Source organism: Peromyscus eremicus, chromosome 19, assembly GCF_949786415.1.
Source record: "Peromyscus eremicus chromosome 19, PerEre_H2_v1, whole genome shotgun sequence".
Taxonomy (NCBI): Eukaryota; Metazoa; Chordata; class Mammalia; order Rodentia; family Cricetidae; genus Peromyscus; species Peromyscus eremicus.
In genome coordinates this window covers 54,884,830-54,906,907 of record NC_081435.1, presented here as the reverse complement: position 1 = coordinate 54,906,907, position 22,078 = coordinate 54,884,830, and the positions used below count along the sequence as shown (strand labels likewise).

Below are 22,078 nucleotides of genomic sequence, written 5' to 3'. Positions count from 1 at the left end.
TCACTCCTGGGTCAGAGACTTCCAGCTGGCTAAATGTTCGTTGGCTAATGTTGCAGAGCTACAGCATTACTTATGCTTTTTGAGGTTTTAAAAGAGTTGTTGCTTTAAGACAAAATAATACATACAAATAATTAGAACTTAAAAAGGCTGTTCTAATTTTATTTATATTTTTGGTTATTAAATAAAAACAAAACCTATAGTGACATAGTTCCAGGATTTACCTGGACCAATCGGCAGTTCTTTGGCAATGTTAGGCATGTAATAGGACTGCCATGTTGATGAACATTAGTTTGATCAGAAGTCAATAAAGATCGCCTTTCATTAGCAAACAACTAGAAATTATCAAATGTTAAGCCTTAAGAATTCTTAGTAAATTAGAATATAAATGAACAAATTTTAATTTTTCCTGGTAATAAATTATGTGGTATTTTTTCCCAGTTATACAAACTCCATTATTATATGAACTAACAGGATGCAAAACGAGTATTTTCAAAAATCTTCTACGGTAACTTTAGTATAAGTTATGAGAATAAATTAATAGTCAATTATAGTCTTTCTTTGATAGAAAAAAAACAAAGAAAACCAAATGATATACAGAAAGAGTATTTCCCACCGAATAAGTTGAACAAAGTGTTTACAAACTTGTAAGTAAAGTACTCATTCCTCATTTAATTTTTTGTACCACTTGTCAGTAGTCTATGTATCATCAACCACACTAAAAATAAACTTCAATCTGATGATTCTAAGTGAAAACGGAATACATGAGGACTAGAGTTCTGCCGATTTTTCTAGATTCATATACAGCAAATTAACCGGTTCCGTTAAAAAGCAGCTATAAAAAAATACACACCATCATAAGCTATAAAGAACTTTAAAATCCAGTTAGAGGTGGAGGAAAACTGGAATTCCTTATCCTATCTGGAGAAGGTTGTAAACCCAAAGGTTTTTAGAAGGAAGAGTGGTCGGTATTCTGGCACAATTCTAGGGCACCTCTCTAAAACGCAGAGAGCGCGTCAAAAGTAAACCTCGGAGAGCTTCTGCAGTCAGACTTGATCACGAAGGCGGGCCAGTCTCTGGGACAGTTCATCCTGCTCAGCCGAAGCCACGCTCATTCCCACGGAACCGGTCTGGCCCTGCGGCAGCTCCATGTTGAGGTCGAGGCCCGCCTCATCAGCCATTTCCTGGAGCAGCATATCCACCTGGTTCTGGGGAGTGGTCAGCGTCGTCGTACTGCTCATCGTGTCTTCCATTTGCTGCGTCTGGACGTCCAGGGTCTCAAACTGGTGCTCGAATTTGTCCATCAAAGCAGAGATCTTCTCCAGATTCATGGTCTTCAACGTCGCATCCATCGACTTAACCACACCGGCCATGGACTTGGTCACTTTGCCCATCGTCACCGCGGTCTGGACTCGGGCAGCCACCGCATCCACCCGCGCACTCATTCTCAAGAAATTCACCCCTTGGTTCTTCTGGCGGATGGCATTTTCGGCGTGTATCCTCGCAACTTCCATGTTGCCCTTCTGAATGGCCTTTTTAATTTTGGCCTTTTCGGCCTTTTCCTCCTTGTCGCATTTTTTGGCACTCCTGTTCAGTTCTTTGGCCGCGAACTTCAGGTTGAACAGGTGTTTCTCCATGTTGGCCACGGTTGTGCGGCTTTCGTGGAGTGGGCCGGGGGCGAAGCAGCAGACACCGGCTCCAGGAGGTCCGCTTCCAGCCGGCGCTCCTTTGTTTTGATCCCACTTCCTGTACCTACGGCGCGCGGCGCAGACAGTGACGTCAAACTCGGCGCCGGGTGGGGCCCGCTGGAGAAGGACCCGGCCTATGGGAGGGCGGAGCCCGGGGGGCGGTGCCCGAGTGACGGACAGCGCCAGGCCCCGCCTACCTAGGCTCCCGTGCCTTCGTTGCTGGAGTTTACCTGCCTGTGTCTTTCGTGACGTTCGGCTTAGTTTCTAAAGCAGCAAAATTAGGAGCAAACTCATAAAGCCAGCGCTCACAGGCACTTTATTTTTGGGGGAGTGTAGCTACCGAAGAAGACGGGATGTGTCCAGACCTGCATGTAAACAAATATCCCGGCGCCGGGCGATGGTGGCGCACGCCTTTAATCCCAGCACTCAGGAGGCAGAGCCAGGCGGATCTTTGTGAGTTCGAGTCCAGCCTGGGCTACAGAATGAGTTCCAGGAAAGGTGCCAAAGCTACACAGAGAACCCTGTCTCAAAAAACCAAACCAAACCAAACCAAACAAACAAAAAATCCAGGCTCCAGCAAGGGAGGAATGTTTGGGCGCTGCGCTAAAATGCTGCAAAATAGCAAGACCCCTTCCCCCCTCCTCTTTATGCACAAAGGGAACCTCCACTTTCTCAGGGAACCCGAATCCATTCCTGGAAGATCAAAGCTGTCCAGGGCCTGTGACTTGGCCTTTGCCAGCAATCTGCACAGGAGTTCAGATGTCTCTGTGGGGGGCCCAGAACAGCTTGTCCACACAGCTGCCATGACAGGCTTAGAGGTCCATACACACAGCTTCTGTGACAGGCTCACTGGCAGGTAACACCCAGACCCAGGAAAAGCCATACGCTGCCTCCACCCAGGGAGGGCCTGCATCTAAGGGGAAGTGCCTGACATTCTAAACATTCCAGCCATTTAGATAAGGGATGGCCAGATGTCCCTGAGTCTAGCACTCACCTATTTCTGTTCTAGACAACTGTCAGCCAATCAGGGTCCTGAACCCTAGAAATCCTCTCAAAACCTCTGCTATGATAAAACCCTACCCTGATTGGGCTCGGGCCTCTCTGCTCAGACTGCTTCATCAGACAGACAGAGAGATCAGGCTTGGAGCTTGAAATAAAGGCTCTTTGCTTTTACATATGGGATTCGGCCTCTGTGGTGGTCTTTTTGGGGTCCCTGCTATCTGGGCATAACACCTCCTTCCTGACCGAACTCCACACCCTGGCTGGTAGCTCAGTTTACAGGGGAGCTGCTGGCAGTTGCCATCCCAAAGCCTCCTGTTTCTGAGCAGTGACAAAGACCCATCTTTTGCTGGTATGATTTTGTCTTTCTGGTGTTTTATAAATATCCAAGAAGCTTTGCTCACATTGAATTCTGACAGGTTAGCTGCCATTTTAGATTACGCAGGAGAGAATGGTGAGGTGCGGAGACACACACTGGCATGCATACATCAAGCTTGTCACTGCCTAGTAGGTACTTTAAAAAAAAATGTGGGCTTTCCACGGCAGCAATGTGTGCTGTAACTTTCCTTTACAAACATTCCTCCCACACAGCAATAACAGGATGGCAGAAAGCCCACTGCCCTCATGAGCTAGAAGATACTGAATATGTGAGCAAATTCTGTTTAGAGAATATTTTAACCCAGGGTCCTACATCACTCAGGTGATAGCTTGTCCATCAAAGTGTGCCTGTGCCAAGGGCATTTCCCCACAACACAGTTCTCTCTTACATGACTGTTCTCTGCAACAGAACACACAGGCTACCCTCTTCTACAGGGCAGGTTTTGTTCCTGTACCAGTCAAACCAGACTGAAGAATGGAAATTGCTCAAGATTTGTGTCACTGGACCAAAGGAGAGATGGAGGACAGGGGACCTCTTCCTCATACCTGCACCAACTGAGGTCCCCTCCCCCATCCAGCCTTCCCAGGCTCTCTACCTTGGTGGGGCAGCTGAATTCTGTAAGGTTGCCATAGCATAGGACATATGCCTCGTCCACACTTGCTGTGACATTAACTACCCCACAGGAGGGAGCACTGTTCTGCTTTCCCACTGTGCAGTGGGCACAGGTGGTGTGTCTAAGAAAGCTTTATTGACTGGGACTCCCCGCCCCCATCCTCAGCAAAGCTCTTCCTCCAAGGAAGCTTTTCTAGAAATGTCATCTATAAATGTATCAAAAGTGAGAATAGAGGGTGTTTTGAGGCTCTCTGCTCACCCTCAGCCTACTCGCCTCCCTGTAGATCCCTGGCGTTTCTTGCAGTTTACAAACAAGTTCCTTATCAGTGATCTCCAACTCCTGCCTCTTCACTTTCACTCTCCCTTCCTCTTTGTTTTTTTCACGGACCTGGGGATAGAATCTAGGTCTTCATGCATACCAGACAACCACTGAGCTACATCCTAGCCCTACAGCTTTCTTCATAACAAATTCTAATTAGGTGGGATGGTTTGGAATACAGTCATGAGACACTCTGACAGACGGAGCTAATGACTACCACTACTTATTAAATGCTTAACTGCTAAGGTTGTTCCGCACTTTCCATAAATAAACTAATTTTATCGTCACACAAAAGTAGGTAGACACTATTAATAGCTCCAGTTTTCAGGTGAGGAAACCTAGGCCTATGGAGCTAAGAAACTCAGCAGAAACCACAACTCTGGTTAAACGTTAACATCAGATTCCATGACACCCCCAGGAGCGGTAACAAGTTAATCCAATGCAGATAAGAAGAACAAAGATATCTCAGGGCTGAGGATGTTACAGTGCTTGCCTATCATCCATAGGCTGTAGGTTAGATCTCCAGCACTGCCCAAAACAAGGCGTGGTGGTGTCTATCTGGAAGGCTGAGGCAGGAAGATACAAAGTAACAAGCTAGCCGGGACTACTGAATGAGAATCTGTCTCAAAAACCTAAACGCAACAGTAACAAAACAAATGATGTTACTTATCCTAGAAAAGTGAGTTGACTGAGCAGTCGCTTCCTGGAGAAGACTGAGGAGTAGTAGCGATCGCAAGGTTGATGGAAAGTTTGAAACAGGCACTAAAGGAGCTGTACTCAGTAACTACAGCTGCACTTCCCAGTGTGGGTGGAGTCCAGGAACCCTATGTCCATCGACAGCAGTTTGGCAGAGGAAGAAAAGGCTGACTTTGTCCCTGGCAAGTGCTCTCCTCGCCCTGAATAATGAACCTAGTACCCCATGACCTGCTTCTTCTCTTCCATGGCTACCCCATAATCCAACATGACCTATAATACCTAGGCACCCATTACTGCCGCAAGTTTTTATTCTGTTTCCGAGACTCTCACACAGCTGGCTCCTTGGCACCGGATAATTTGTGAGGTAAGACCATTTGGTGGCTCTTTAGAGACTGACCTCTGTGCTCATCCCCACTTACACACACACCTATCCGTCTAGATGTTCGAGTCAGAGCCTCAGGAGTTATTTCCAAGTATGCTCTTATCTACATCTGCATCCAACACATCTGAAAGCGTTTCCCATTCTTTCCATTCCACTAGTGGAGGTGATCTTCGGGGTCTGTTTTAGACTGGCATGTGTTCTTTTCTGTATATCCAGCTGGGCAGGGGGTGTTTAAAAGATAATGAGTACCTTCCTATGGTGATAGGTAGAGGTGTGCTGGAATCTTCTAGGCCTGTATTTCACAAATACTGATTGGGCTCCAGGCTAGATGAGCAGTACAGGGGACAAGGATAGTTGGCAAACCTGAGCAATTTACAATATCTCATTAAGCAGACTATTTTATTTGCCCTGGAGCGTCTTTTCATGGAAAGGCCCATGGGTGCCGGCCAAGCATTCTCAATGAACTTGGTGAGAGAGGCGAAAGAGCTTAGGGAAGTGTTCTGAAGGAATAACTAAAACCCAGGTCCCGGCTGGGAATGGGCGTTGAGCTCAGTGTAGTGCTTCCTAGCCTGAGCAAGGCCCAGAAAAAAAGCAAGCTCACTTCCTCCATCCTACACCAATGTGTCGAATGCAACATGAACCAGTAAGTCACAGTACAGGAAGTAGATTTACAGAAGCCATTGGGGGGTAAAAAGAGAACTGAAAAGCAATTGAATTTCTACTACACTAACCGAAACTGCAAAATTTTCAATGCATTTACGTGAACCAAAATAAGGAAACAGTCACAGCCATGCTTCATTGGCTCTGGCTCCTTGGAAGGTTTCTGTTCTTTTCTTTAGCAGCCCAGGACTGTATCTGTTACAGTTTCCTTCCCCAGAAGTTCCCATCTGCTGGAAGATGTCCCATGAATACTCTGAGAATTAAGTGTGTATGTACTCCTGGAGGGAGAATAGGCATCTGCTCTATTCTCCACATGTGTTTTAGTCAACTGTGGAGCGATGGTTATTATTTTATTTAGTAATAATAAAAAAGGAACCGAGTTTGTGGTGAACATGCACAGGCTTCTCCCTTGTCTTCCTCCCCTGACATCCACTCACATGGCACTTACACTCACATGGACATCACAAGTCACCTGGGCATGCTTTAGCACGTAGGAGGATATGCACGTGGTCTGTGCAAACACTTCTGTCATTTTATGAATACAGAAGGAACTTCAGTAGCCAGAGAGTCTGGCATCTGTGTGACCCAGAACCAGCTGCCCGAGGATACAAAGGGACAGCCGCACAGTCATTTGTTCTGGTCACATCCTAGTTTAGAAAGAACCAGGATGGGGAATTGACCTTGGTGTCAACGTTAACTTCATGCTACTTTCTTAAGAGATATGAAGCACCATTAAATATGTTCGGTTGAAAACAATACAAAATTACCTTTTTTGGCAAAATGATCTCTCAGGTCTTTTCTATCTTAGAAGATATATATAGCCACTGCTCACATCTTATTAGAAAGTCACAGCAAAGCAGTTTCTTCCTTAGCAATTACTGCCTGTGAAAGGCAGCCAGCTTAGGGATCGTATATTTATTATTCCCAGAGAGAATGCCAAGCACTAAATTTTTATTAATATCAAATAGAATGTGAAATAAGGGCATCCCATTTGAACAGTGTGGTTCCCAAGCAAATCGAAGCTGTGTTTTGATTTCATTATCTCATTTTATTATCATAATAGGATAATACCTATTTCTCAAATTTTAACCACCGATATGAGAGACCCTCATTATGTGATCAATGGAATTTTCTATAATAAAGTTATTTTATCCTAATAACTGGTACATGTAACCAGCCTAGGGAACCCTTCTCTCAGATTGCTTTCTTCAATGTGTGAAATTCTCAAAGAGCAGCTTCCTTATACTGTAAAATCCTTTCTCAAAACTCTAACTACATTGCTGGAAAGAGGGAAAGTACTTATATAAGGTATCATTACAGCTTTCCATTGTTCCTGCAGCAGTAAATACTTCTATTGTAAAGACGGCCATGGAGCACAACCTCATTCTTTCTTATGTTGTGGTCCTAGGGATCAGACCCTGACCTTACCCGTGCTGAGTTCACTCCCTTACCCCTTACCGACACTAGCCATCCCTCCTCCCACAGCCCAGATGACCTCATTCTCTTTATTCCTGAGGAACATTTCATTTTATGGACATATCACATTTTGTTTAATCGTTTACCAGTTGATGAACGCTGGGGTGGTTCTATTTTTTGAAGGACTATGAATGATGCTGTAAGCAGACACGGTGCCTCTAACTAGGTTAGTTTTATAGAAACGTTACTTTTGTAGACGTGAACATGGTGGACTAAGACATTGAAGGAGGGAGGAAAAGCCCGACGACGATGATACAAACAGCCATTCAGTTGACATGGATAGACCACCCACGATGTGCTCAGTCATGGTCTAGGCCGGGGTGAAGCAGCAGGGCTACACATACTGCTGGGACTCAGTCTGGGTAAAAATAAATAAATTAAAATGGAGAACAAAACATTGGGAGGGACATGGGGGAGTGGTTTAGGGAGACTGTGAGAGAGAGTGGAGAATGGATAGGATCATGATATATTGCATATATGTATGAAATTTCCAAAGAATAAATAAAAAATATTGTCACCTCCCTCCCCCAAAGTAATTCCAAATGAGCAGCTAACCCCTAGACGATAGTCCATTTGTGTGATAGGAGCTTATGGAACTTATGTAGATATATTCATCCATCTATTCACTATACAAAAGGGATGGAGTATCTGTAAGCCACAGCGGCTCTGGCTAACGAGGTGATTGTGCTGGGCACTGCGTGAGAACGGTTGCCAGTCCTAGGCAAGTTATGAAGGATTACCTACAAGTGTCTTTCAGAGACTTTAAGACACATTTTCATCGTGGGAACTACGTCTGGAATCTGTAGTTTTGCTGTGATTTCTTCCCTTTTTTTTGTGTTAAATGGTGACTTAGCTTCCTGTCTTGCTGTGATAAACACCATGACCAAGAGCAACTTGGGGAAGGATGGGAAGGGTTTATTTCTTCTTACAGCTTACAGGTCATCATGAAGGGAAATCAGGAACTCAAGCAGAGACCCTGGAGGAACACAGATTACTGGCTTGTCCCTCATGGCTTGCAGGAGGTGACATCATCCACGGTAAACTGCACTTTCCCATATTTAACACCATTCAAGAAATGCCCCACAGACTTTCCTACAGGCCAGTCTGATGGAGGCAATTTCCCAATTGATGTTCTCTCTTTCCAAATGACTCTAGCTTGTGACAAAAAGCTAACCATCAGGAGTGCGTAAAAGAACGATAAAGTAAACACGGGGCAAACATGACATGTTACGGGTCTTACATATGGAACAGTTCAGAGAGTGAGAATTACGTTAGTGTCTACTCAGTGGTTGTTGCTACCTTTGAGTGGAGTCTTGTGTTCCTTGATATTAAATGGAAGATCCCCCAAGCAGGCAGACTCAAATGATCAAATGCCTGTAATTTCCAAGTTAAAAACTTAACAAGCCTGCCCAATAGGAAATGATAATTTCTTTTTCTTTCTCTCTCCCTCTTTCTTTCTTTCTTTCTTTCTTTCTTTCTTTCTTTCTTTCTTTCTTTCTTTCTTTCTTTCTTTCTTTTTTTTTTGGAGAAAGGGTCTCACTATATTGAGAACTGGAACTGGCCTGGAACTCTATGTAGACCAGGCTGGTCTGGAGCTCATAGACATCTGCCTGCCTCTGCTGGGAATAAAGGCATGCCCCACCACATCCTGCCTATTTTTCTTTTGAAACACGGTCTTGTTGAACTGCCCAGGTTCCAACTGTTGGGGTAAGGTGGTTCTTCTGCCTCAGCCTCCTGATATGCTGGGACTTTAGGTGCATGCCCTCTCACCTGACTGGGAGTCTTACTTTGAAGTATATTAAAAGCCCATAATTCAGTGGCTTTTCTATAGAGCTTGCATTTGTATAACCACCTTCACAATCACTCAGAACATTTTCATCACTCATAAAAGAACTATATGCCTACTAAAGCTACTTAACTCCCAGCTCACCTCAGCTTTATGCATGCCTGATTTATTTTGTCTTAAAAGATATACCTGTCCTGGACATTTCATGTACCTGATATTATACAGTTATACAATATGTGGCCTTTCATGTCTGGCTTCCTTGGATTAGCACAATGAATTCAGGGTTCATCTGTGTTGCAGTATGCCAAGAGACTTCATTTTTTTTTATATAGGTCTATTAAACTTTGCACCATGTGGCTATATAACATTTGCTGATCCCTTTATCAGCTAATGGGCATTTGGGTTGTTATGAACATCACTACTGGAAAAATCCAAGTGGATGTACCCTTTCAGTTCTCTTTGGTATGTACACAAATTTTGGGGCTATTGGTCTATGATCAATTTTCTGCAGAACTGTCATCAGAGAGGAAGAAGTCTCCACTGAGAAAATGCCTCCATAAGATTAAGCTGTAGGCAAGCCTGTGGGGCATTTTTAACATGTGATTGGTGGGGGAGGACCCAGTTCATTGTGGGTAGCTCCATCCCTGGGCTGGTGGGCCTGGGTTCTATAAGAAAGCAGATTGAGCAAGCCAGTAAGCATCACCCCTCCACAGCCTCTGCATCAGTTCCTGCCTCCAGGTTTCTGCCCTGTTTGAATTCCTGTCCTGACTTCCTTCAGTGATGAGCAGTGATAATGGAAGTGTAAGCTGAATAAACACTTTCCTTCCCAACTGGCTTTCAGTATTGATTGATTGATTGAGACAGAGTTTCTTTGTGTAGCCCTGGCTGGCTGTTCTGGAACTTGCTCTGTAGATCAGGCAGCCTCAAACTCACAGAAATCCACCTGCCTCTGCCTCCTGAGTGCTGGGACTACAGACTCACACCCAACCATCTGGATTGTTTTTTTTTTATTTTTTAATTTAATTTAATTTTACATATCAGCCACGGATTCCCTTGTTCTCCCCCCTCCCGCCCTGGATTGTTTTTTATTATACTTAAAATCCACTTGTCTGTTCATCTGCCCATTTACTAATTCATCTTACCTGGATGCATCTCAAAGACAGTGGCACACTTCCTCCTAAAAACTTCTGCATCCTTGTTTAGAAACCATCTTAGACGAAGCTTTTCATTTCAGTGTAAACTTTACATCTGATTTTTATTTTTTTTCCGTGTTGGAGATCAAACCAAGATCTTCAGAAATGCCAACAAAGTACCCTACTACTGAGCCACACTGTCACCAACAAAGTACCCTACCACAGAGCCATTCTGCCAGCTTCTGCTTTTTTGTGTGTATGTGTATGTGTGCTGTGTATGTGTTCATGTCTGTCCTGGTGCACATTATGTGCAAATGTGCATGCATGTGTGTGTGTGTGGAGGCCAGAGGTCAGTTTCTAGTGTTATTCCTCAGGACAGCAGTCCGTCTTGGATCCTTTTAAGATAGAGTCTCTCGGGCTGGAGAGATGGCTCAGAGGTTAAGGGCACTGACTGCTCTTCCAGAGGTCCTGAGTTCAATTCCCAGCAACCACATGGTGGCTCACAACCATCTGAAATGAGATCTGGTGCCCTCTTCTGTCCTGCAGTCATACATGCTGTATACATAAAAAAAAAAAAAAAAGATAGAGTCTCTCATTGGTCTGCACCTTGCCAAGCAGGCTGACTGGCTGGCCGGTGAGCCCCAAGGATCCTCTCTTCTCTGCTCCCACCCCAGGGCTGGGATCACAAGAGTGTGCCACTGCACTCAGCTTTTTGCATGGGCTTGGGGGATTGAACTTAGATCCTTGTGCTTGTTCAGTACTGAATAGCCTCCTCCTCAGCCCCTAAGTAGAAAAAAAAAGATGCGTCAGCTCCCATGTGAGCACATGGTGAGGAGCAGATTGTGCACAACACTCTCCATTAGCTGCAGATGAGCTGGAGGTCAGGCTCCAGCCCAGGCTCCCCTTAGAGGTCAGCTGTCATGTCCTCACAGGGGGGTGGGGCTCAGTGAGATAGAAATTTTATTTTCCAGATTTTCTATTTATATTAAGGAGTGTGGAGTGTTGCTACAGACTATTTGGAATTAAAGTTGGAAGAACATTGGACTGTTTTCCGCGTCATATTTCTGCATAATTTTACATAAAGTATTTCATGTGATTATAAGGCAAATGCAAACTATATTTGCTCCCGTTTGTAACCCTTCATGGACATATGCCAGGATATGTAGGAAAGAATTGGGTACTGAACCCAGTGAATGGATCAAGTCATCTTTAATCACTGAGGTTCCACTTTGTCGTCCCCCCCGCCCCCCAAGGCCACAGAGACCTTCTGGCTTACTTGCAATGATTAAAGGCTGTAAATGGAAACATGTACAATTAATGCTGCTCTGAGGAAATCCCACATTACTTAGGACCACATGTTCTAATAAGCCACCACCTCGCTTTGGCACCTGGTGTCAGCTGGGTTCTTTCTCGGGTATGAATCCTGAAAACCAGTACTGCCTTTGAAATCATGAACTGGAGCACACAGAGGGACACCAGGCAGTGCAGGGGTGCTGGAGGGTGGACCCTCGGTCTTCCCCACCAGCGGTACGTACACAGCAGTCACATTTTTTTTTTTTTTGAGACAGGGTTTCTCTGTGTAGCTTTGCGCCTTTTCTGGAACTCACTCTGTAGTCCAGGCTGGCCTCGAACTCACAGAGATTCTCCTGACTCTGCCTTCCACATGCTGGGATTAAAGGCCACTGCTGCCTGGCAGCAGTCACATTTTTATTGGCATTCTGCACCTGGGTCTGTGTGACAAAGGATTTGATTTCTAATGAATACTAAATAATGCCACTCCAAGTGATCAAAAGGATAATCTATTGTGTTATTGTATTGTGTATAATTTGAAGGTCCTACATTTAGCATCTTCACCGAGAAACTCCAGGAATGCAAAGCCAATGGCAAGGAGTATTAGAAACTTGTGATACGCTGGGAAGAGTCAGGACTAAGGGACCCACCCTGTCCTGTCATCCTGCTTTTTATATAAAGAGTGACTATCACATTGAATGACAATCAAGAGTCCTCTGGAGCTCTTCATGCAAGGGAGTCATTACTTTGAGACATTTTTTTTTTTTTACTTTGAGACATTTAAAAACACTTTCTCCACAAAATCCTGTGTAGTAACACACCTCAAAAAGTTCAATTTCCATCTTCGGAACTGACAGGAAGCCAGGCACCGTAGTGTGCCCACCTGTCTGTGATTCTGGTGATTGTATGCAGAGACGGGAGAAGATTGGGAAGCTTGGAGGGCTTGCTAGCCTGGCACCCACAGTGGGGAAACCAAGGCAAGAGCCAACCCTCAAGGCTGTCTTCTGAACACATGTGTGCCATGGCACAAGCATGCCCACACTTACACGTATGAATGTGAACACACTTGGACACATTGCACATACGACACCCACACGCAGCTAAAACAAAATCAATTAATAAAAAAATTGCTTTCGTATGTGATAAGGCAGATATTTCCAAACAATGACGGAAGAAGTGAAGGGCTGGGGGAGGGGTGCGGGGAGACGTGTGCTCAGATGTGTATTCATTTGCGTTATCTCCACCCCTCTATCATCTTCCACAGCGGAAAAGAGAAAGAAAAGAAAAAAAAAAAAGACAACCACTGCCCATAAACAGGGACAGTTCTAGTTTTTCAGACCTAGAAAATAAGTCTGAAAATAAATTTATCTAACAATAAAGGTGAAGCAGTTAGTTAAGAATAATGTTTATATATCTTGGTGACGGTTACATTTTTGATGAATTCAATGGCATAGTATATATCTTTTAAATTCTACTTTCTTTTATTTTAAAATTACCTGCAAAAGGCCAGCTTTGAAGGTGAGATCACATAGGTGCCGACAATTTCCAGATTATTCTAAGAGTTTAGCATCCCCAGGGCTTGGCAGCGAGCCGTACAGTTGAAGTCTGAGATAGAGATGGCGAATGGGGCTGGGGAAACTCCTGGCAGTTGAGGCAAGACAGACCTGGGACTATAGGACGAGAAGCACCTGACTCTTTTTCTTTGATATTCTAAGAGTTTTCCCAAGCCAATTCTTGAAATGGATATGCTTCTACGCGAGCTTATGTGTTGGTACAAAGCGCAGGAGCCCACACTGGGTGGTGGTGAAAGTTACAGTAGGTGAAGGCTGACTTTATAGAGATCTTTAAAGGACCAATTTTCTCTCTCCTAAAATAGCTGTTTCCATGGTGACTTAATCACTTATTATGAGGCCTTAGAGGAAATGCATTTGGGGGGATAATTCAGTAGACTGTGTTTAAATTTCCATTGTAGAAACTAGGGAACTTGGAATGAAATATAATCTCTGGTAATTTGCAGTTTGCTTGATGCTGAAAAAACATTTCTAGCAGAGTGGGGAGTTTAAAATTTGGTGGTAATCCCGATTCCCACTCCCCCAGGTTGTGCCAGTCTTGTTGCTGGAAGCAGTAGTTGCTGCTCAGGGACACAGAAGTGACTATGGATTGGGATGAGTGGGCTCCAATAATTGGCTAGAGGGCAGATGTGAGTTGGCGTGGGCTGGACATTGCCTATCTCTCCACTCCATCTGGAATCTGGTCTGCACAGGGTAAGGTGGAAGAGACGAAAACAGGAAGAAAGATACTCAAGAGTAGCCAATATACCCATCACCCTCCCCAGACAAGTACTGCTGCTTCAAAACTAGCTCCCAGACAGCTTTGGAGAAATCCTACTTTTCCTAGAAGCAGCCTGAGGAAATTTCTACTCCTTGTGTGTCAAACAGCATAATGCATATCTCCATAGCCTCCAAATGTGTACCACACCTGTGTGGTATACTTCAGAGGTCCCTCCCTCTGTGGATTTCAGCTTCCAGGGTGTTCCAGGGTGTTAGCTGGCTGAGGATGAAGATGCAGCTCTCGCATGTACGGGGTTTATGTCTCTACTATGTCATTATGAGCTGATGACTCATGGCGGGCTGAAGGAGCAGGCTGAAGTTCTGTTGTTATCAGACCTGCCTGATGGCTGCCCCCCCCCCCCCACAGCCAATACCATGTGCCTGTCATGTTTTCTACCCTGCATTCTTCCATCCTCCTGCTGTCTTTCTTTTTAAGCTGGCATATGAATATGTATATATACATATGTATATGTATATAATTGTATATGTATATGTATACGCATATAACATATAATACAAATGTTACCACTTTGAAGTATAGAATCCAGTGGTTTTCATATATTCACAAGGTTGTATGACCAGCACACTAGCAAGTTTCAGAACGTTCATCCTGATGGTTAGTCTTCCTTGTCAACTTGAATATATTCAGGATCACCTAGGAGATTGGTGAGGCACACTTCTGGGTGTTTCTAGAGAGAATTAACTGAGGGGGGTGATGACCCACCCTGGAAGTAGGAAACATTGACCCGCAGGCTGAGGTCTGTGCAGCGTAGAATGGGAAGAGGAGACACCAATAGAACCCTGGTATTCCTCCCTCAGCTCCTGGCCTGACATGAAGTGAGTGAGCTGCACCACCATGCCCTCCTGGCCATGATGACTCGACCCCCTCAAACCGTGAGCCAGAACAAATCCTTCCTTCTTCAAGCTGCTTCTTTCAGGGATTTTGTCATAGCAACAGAGGTAACCAATCTACCACCCTGAGTAGTCTCACTCAGTTCCTTCCTCTCCCCATCCCCAGTACCATTAACCTTTAAAAAGATCGATCGATCTATCTATCTATCTATCTATCTATCTATCTATCTATCTGTCATCTATCTGTCTGTCTGTCTGTCTATCTATCTATTCACTGATCATGTATATGGTGTTCTGCCTGCATGTATGCCTGCATGCATATATGAAGAGGGCACCAGATCTCATTATAGATGGTTGTGAGCCACCATGTGGTTGCTGGGAATTGAACTCGGGACCTCTGAAGAGCAGCCATCTCTCCAGCTCATTCATAGGCATTTTACATGCATGGACCATTTATCTGTGACCTTCAGGTTTGGCTTCCATCACTTAGCGTGGAGTCTTCCAGGACTGTCAATTTCCTGCTAGCACATTAGCACTGTCTTTCTCTTGTGTTGCTGAATACATTCTATGGCAAGGATGCTGCGCATCTATCTGTTGATGGGCACTTGGGTTGTTCCTGATTTTGGCTGTTATGGATAAGGTTGCTATGAACACTTGTTTGTATGGATGCATGCTTATAATTCTCTTGGGCATATATCTAAGAGTGAATGCCTGGGGACAATAGACTGAGTCTTTTATGAACTGCTAGATTCTCATGATATCGCTTTTTTCCATGGGTATTGAAAGTTAAACCTAGGGTCTCCTGCATGCTAGGCAACCACTGAACTAAAGCCAGAGCCCTCATTATAGTTTTGTTTTGAGCTAGGTTCTCATTAAGCTGACCAAGCTGTCCTTGAGATCACTCTATAGCCCAGGAAAGGCCTTGAACTTGCTATCTTCCTGTCTCGACCTCCTGAGTAGCTAGGATTACATGCTGGCACCACTGGGCCCCTTCTCACATCTTAGTGGTCAACTCACTCTTCGCTGAGGCCTGAAGTGAATTTCAGTGTCACTTCCGAGAGACTCTTCCCCAGATGGTTCTAAGAGCTATGCACAGAAAGATGATTCCTAAGTGAGCACCAAGGCTCAAAGTGCAGAACTGCCGAGCAGCAGAGCACAGTGACTCAGAGTCACCCAAGACATTAGTCAGAGCTTCTAGCAGTCTAGATGAGGGAAAAAAGAAACTACGTCAAGATCCTGGGGATCTGCAAGAGGAAGCTGCAGTGCATGAGAATCTAGGGTGTGGTATGGAGTTGTGAAGGAGTCAAGGGTCAGTAGCTCCAATCAGCAGCACACGGAATATGGGACTCTTGTTTTATTAATTCAGTTACAATCCTGTGTTGCCTATGAAGCCTCCATATTCGCTGGACTGAAATACACTTTGGTGATCTCTAGGACGATATGGAGTAGAACAATTCTGCTTCCCAGGCTTTGCAGCTGTTGGAATGCAGCACGGCGCATTTCTCAGCATTTGTAGTGATGCTGGTGTGTACCACACACTTGGCTGTCGGCCAGATAAAAGTACAGCACATGCGTCACAGGCAGCACACCATACTTGATAAGGTGAGGGAAAGACGGTGTTATCAGTGAAATAGTTACCATGCTGGACTTTCTGTTGTGATTTCAGAGTATGTTCCTCTATTTGTGGAAAGAAGAGTGGACCGTGAACTAGTATTCTGGGTTTTCACAGCAGCTGCCTCACACATCTGGTGTTTACCTTGTCTCTTTTTAAAAATAAGATAATTTTTTTTATGTGTGTATATGTGTGAATCTGTGTGTGTGTGTGTGTGTGTGTGTGTGTGTGTGTGTGTGTGTATGCGTGTGTATGCCATACGCGTGTGGGTGCATGCTGAGGCCAACAGAAGGCATTGGGTCTCCTGGATCTTGGTTTCAGGTGGTTGTGGACTCCCCAGGTGCTGGGAACTGCACTCCAGTCCTCTGGAAGAGCAGGATGCACTCTAAACCTCGGAGCCAATACCAGTCGCTACTTTGTCTCTTGATCACATCATTTCTTCTTTTTCGTGTTTGACTTAATCGTGCGTTGTTTTATTCATCCAAGTTCTAGAAAGAGTAAGCTAGTAAACATTTATATGTGTCTCCATCTGTCTGGCTAGTAAACATTTCTATGTGTGTCTATCTGTCTACCTGGTAGCCTGGGTGTCCACAAGCTATTCGATCCAGGTCTGCATAGCCTGCATGATCTATGATGTGTGCATAGTGATGGAACTATCTATCTAAGGACACGCTTCTCAGACCATGCCCATGTCATCAGCAAAATATTTGACTCTGTCACACAGAAGACTGCCAAAGGCTCCCTTCTCACAGGAAGGCCAACCTGAGAGATAGGCACATGAATATGAATAGGACCCATTCCCTGGAGGTCAAAGTCTCCTGAGTGGACAAATAGCACAGGATCATGGTCCCATCCCTCTGCCAATGTGATGCGTGCGTGTGCGTGTGCGTGTGCGTGTGCGTGTGCGTGTGTGTGTGTGTGTGTCCATGTGTGTCCTTTCTTTTAGGAAGTGACAGTGATGGGAAATGGTTACAGCTTACATTTTTCTAACATTTACTGAGCAACTTAAAAAACTCTGGCAGCGCCGGGTGGTAGTGGTGCACACCTTTAATCCCAGCACTCAGGAGGCAGAGACAGGCAGATCTCTGTGAGTTCGAGGCCAGCCTGGTCTGCAGAGTGAGATCCAGGACAGGCACCAAAACTACAGAGAGAAAACTCTGTCTCGAAAAACCAACCCCCCCCCCAAAAAAAAAACCACCACCAAAACTCTGGCAGCTATATATTGGTTTAACAAATTTATGGAAATACTACTTTTTTTCCTGAAAACTCTATTCCAGTGGCTCTCAACCTCCCTAAATGCTGTAACCCTTTAGTACAGTTCCTCATGTGGTCGTGAACCCCCAACCATAAAATTATTTTCATTGACATTTCATAACTGTAAATTTGCTACTGTTATGAATCATAGTGTAAAGATCTGTGTTTTCTGATGGTCTTAGGTGACCATGTGAAAGGGTCGTTTGGTCACTACCCTCTGAGGGATCATTAACCACATGTTGAGAACCACCCCTCTATTTCTTTAGTCCTAGAACCTGAGCATAGAAATGAAACAAGATCATTTTTAGGGCCGGGTGGTGGTGGCACTTGCCTTTAATCTCAGCACTTGCGAGTCAGGGGCAGGTGGATCTTTGTGAGTTCAAGGCCAGCCTGGTCTACAGAATTAGTTCCAGGACAGCTGGAACTACACAGAGAAACCCTGTCTTGAAAAATGAAACAAGATAAAAATCCTTCAAGATCATTGTAAGGAGACAAAATTGAGCAACATGATTCTCACGTTAAGACAGATAAGACAGCGATGCAGGGGGAGTTATGAAGAGCTGGATTCACAAGTCTCCAACATGGCAGCTTCCTGTGACTTGGCCAGGTTAGAGGTTAAAAAGTTGGGCTTTATTCCTAACAAGGCTTAAAGGGGGGGGGTCTTACTCAGTCTGAGGTCAGAAGCCTTGTTCATGAGACACATTTTTTACTCATAGCTTTCTGTAGTTTGCAAGGATAGAAGTCAAGAAAGAAATTAGCAATCTCTTCCTGTGGTCATGTCTATTATTGGGAAATCGATTCTGGGCTGCCTCAGTGTACCTCTTTGGGCCAGAGGGTATCAGTCACATACTAGCAAGAATAATACTTACCAAGGAGCCAACTGTATGCCAGGCACTATCCTGAGGGCTTGGGGTATCTAATTTATTTGTCCTACAGCAACTCCATAGGGCTAGGTGCCACTGTTTCGCTTTTTATTTTCCACTGAAATACTTTGCCCCAAGTCTCATGCAGCTGTCCAATGCCAAACTCGAGTCACTCAAAAAAATTATTTTTGCACATTCTACTTGACCCTAAATCATTGCTTCGTCACTCCACTGACACAAGAGTTAGATTTCCATCTTAAATTCTGTGTGGGCAGTAGTGGCGCACGCCTTTAATCTCAGCACTTGGGAGGCAGAGGCAGGCGGATCTCTGTGAGTTTGAGGCCAGCCTGGTCTACAGAGTGAGTTCCTGGAGAGCTGGGATACACAGAGAAACCCTGTCTTAAAAAAAAAACCTGAAAAAAAAAGAAAAAGAAAAAGAAAAAGAAAAAAGAAATTCCTTACGTAAGAATGCGTGGCAATACTATGTCTCCAAGGACACTGACACAGGAAGACAAAACACATATTGCACACCAACTTCCAGTGCAAACAGATGTGAATTCACTGCAATCACAAGCTATGCTAGAGATCCCAGCTGCTGCCATTTTCTGCTTTGGCATGTAGGTTAATAGAAGTTATATAACGCAGGTAGACCTCAAACTCATGATCCCCCTGCCTCAACTTTGTAATAAACATAAGGATGACCACATGCTTTAAGAGCCAGGCCTTGGTCACACTTCTGAAAACAATTTTTTTATTTTTCCTCATACAACCACAGCTTTATTGTGTGAATGTTCCAGTGATGAGTGTACTTAGAATCAACTCATTAAAATGTTGAAATACGACACTATGGAGCTGGGTTGTTCCAAACCCCAGAATGCTTTTAAACAGGTAACTGATGTCATTATTGGTCATGAAATAAACAGAATGACAGTATGTTTGAACCCGAATCCCAGGTTACTAACACTATTTGCTTCTGTATCTCAGGGAGCAAAGCGGTGTGTGTGTGTGTGTGTGTGTGTGTGTGTGTGTGTGTGTGTGTGTGTGTGTCTTGACACAGGGATTTTTTACTTTGCAAGGAAACCAACGGCTGCTGTCCTATTACTTGAGAGTCATCACTGAAGGCATGCATACCATACTCATTTATTCCAAAAGGCTCCAGAGAAGATGGTTTAAGCCTCTTCATGAAGCAAACCACCTGGAATCAATGGATGAGAGCCAACACTGCTCTGTGCTTGATCTCAGACAACATGAAAATGTCATTTCCCTGGAACACAAATTTATTGATCCCACAGGAAACAGTAGGATGAGGAAAGTCATCGTTGAAGCTCAGTACCCTAATTACAGGGTAGTTGTATGATCAGGGGTATGTGGTCAACTCTCACTTTTGTTTCCTAATCAGTCTATTTTCATTTTCACTATCTGCCAATCAGAACATATTGAAGTCACTGCTGGTTTAAGCCCAGAAGCATTCCAAGACAGCAGAAAAAGGAGGAAGAAAGAACCTGCCTGAGACCAATATTAGCTTCATTATGCTCAATTCCAAAGTTCACTAGGCCAGGGAACCAATAGGAAACAGGCTTTACTTTATTTTAAATTAGGCGTATGTGTGTGTGTGTAGCTCTGTGCATGTGCATGCAGGTGCTTGAGGAGGCCAGCAGATGGCATCAGATCCTCTGGAGCTGGAGTTAACAGGCAGTTGTGAGCTGCCATGTGCTTACTGGGAACTGAACTCAGGTCTTCTGGAAGAGCAGCCAGTGTTCTTAGCCACTGAGCCATCTCTACAGTACTACAAATTTTGATATTAAAAAAAATTAATTTGGGAAGTCTTGCTTCAAAATTAAAATATAAGAATGAGTATCTAGGTACATTATAATTCACAGATGTGCCTTTAAGTCTATGTGGAAATGAAAAATGAAGAGATTTGAAAGTCAGGACAAGTGAGTGAAAGCTATTATGATTCTTCCATGAAACAATGTTACTGAACACACCTCCTTTACAAAGTTAACTTTTGGAGCCAAAAGCTACACTTGTTCCCTGCTTTAGGAAACCTCAGAGCCACAGGGAGGGCAGCCCAGGCAAGAACGCAATCAGGCTTCAGAGAGGCCTGTCTTCAGGGAGGCAACTTACTATTGTGCACAGTCAATCAGCTGGTACTCGTTGGATCTCTCAAAGCAGGCCTTCACCCCCTCATCGTCCCACAGCTTCTTCACGTGATCAAAGAACTCCTGAGGTTGGGAAGAGTGACAAGAAAACACACGTCAGGATACCTTACAAAGTGAAAACTGCCAGGCAGAGGCTGCAAGGAGGGTGGGGTTCTTTTAGTGCGGAAGACCATGCTCTACGCTGCCCTGTGCACCGATGGTTCAGCATGATGCAAGGCAGGCGACTTGGCTCTCCGCACCCATGCAAGCTACAGAACCTCCCTGCTGTTCACAAAGCTCACCAGAATGAAACCTGTAAGTCGAAAATTAATGCCAGTCATTAATTATAAAACAAGGACACAACTGTACAGTTCTTAGCATTCAGAACTTTTGAAAGCTAAGCAGCCGCCTTGACCATGGAAGATATGGAGAGTGTAAGGTCCATCTCAGCAGCTGTCTTTTGACTTTTTTTTTAAAGATTTATTTAATTATTATGTATACAGTATTCTGCCTGCACGTATGCCTGAATGCCAGAAGACGGCACCAGATCCCATTACAGATGGTTGTGAACTCCCATGTGGTTGCTGGGAATTGAACTCAGGACCTCTGGAAGAGCAGCCAGTGCTCTTAACCTCTAAGCCATCTCTCCAGCCCCTCTTTTGACTTTTTTAATGTGAGGTAAGATCTGAATGGAGGGCTGGAGAGATGGTTCAGCGGTTAAGAGCATTTGCTGTTTTTTGCAGAGGACCCTGGGTTTGATTCTCAGCATCCAAATGGGAGCTCACAACCATCTGTAATTCTAGTCCAAGGGGATCCAATGCCCTCTTTTGGCCTCCTTGGGCACTAGACACACATGTGACGCACTTGAGGCAAAACACCCATACACATAAAAAATGGACATACCAAAGTAGATAGATTAAATTGACTCATTAACATACAAAATCTGCCATAGGGTCTCAGGTAGCTCAGCCTAGTCTCAAACATATGATCCTCCTGCTTCAGCCTTTAGTACCATGCCTGCTCAGTGACGGACAGCTTTACTATGAGGGTTTTATTTGTGTGTGTGTGTGTGTGTGTGTGTGTGTGTGTGTGTGTGTGTGTGTTTAAAGCAAACCATGAGTTAAATACGAACTGTGAGTTTTGGTTCACCCAAGAGTCATAAGGCTACCACGCTCGCCCATTATGGCGGCAGGACCCACTGGAAGAACTTCCCTTACCCTACAGTCACACCACTAGCTCTGAGGTACTTGATTCCTCTCCAGGTGAGTGACTTAACATCAAACAGATTGGGCTGGGTTTGAATATAGGAACCGTTGACACTATAAATGTCCACATAGTTTCCATTGGCGGTTTAAGAAGTGCCCAGGATGAGACTAAACCCGGTCAATACGTGGGAAGGGCAGCAGACCCTTTAGCTGGTTTCTTGGGTTAGGAAAAGACAACACAAACCAGGCAGGAAAATGCCAGCAGGTGCAGGCTCCTCCTCTCTCTGGGAGGCTCTCTCAAGTTTCTCCAGTCCATGTCAGAGTCAGGAGAGCTGTCCCCACTCCCATACTGCATAGTGGGTCGATGTGGTGGTCACAGCAGCCGGTGACAGAAGAGACCCCAC

At 44.6% G+C, this 22,078-nt stretch overlaps 2 protein-coding genes across 3 annotated transcripts in view; both read right to left on the bottom strand.

Annotated features, from left to right (window-relative positions):
- Gnal (G protein subunit alpha L) overlaps positions 1-22,078 on the bottom strand; it is a 129,161-nt gene that overhangs the window by 16,280 nt on the left and 90,803 nt on the right. For both annotated transcript variants that reach the window (XM_059245976.1, XM_059245977.1), the window contains exon 5: positions 20,456-20,553. In XM_059245976.1, the coding sequence (XP_059101959.1) occupies positions 20,456-20,553 (98 nt within the window). The remainder of the gene's footprint in view (positions 1-20,455; positions 20,554-22,078) is intronic.
- Chmp1b (charged multivesicular body protein 1B) lies at positions 375-1,765 on the bottom strand. Its single transcript, XM_059245978.1, has one exon. It carries the CDS (start codon positions 1,632-1,634, stop codon positions 1,044-1,046), a length of 591 nt encoding a protein of 196 aa, XP_059101961.1. The 5' UTR covers positions 1,635-1,765; the 3' UTR covers positions 375-1,043.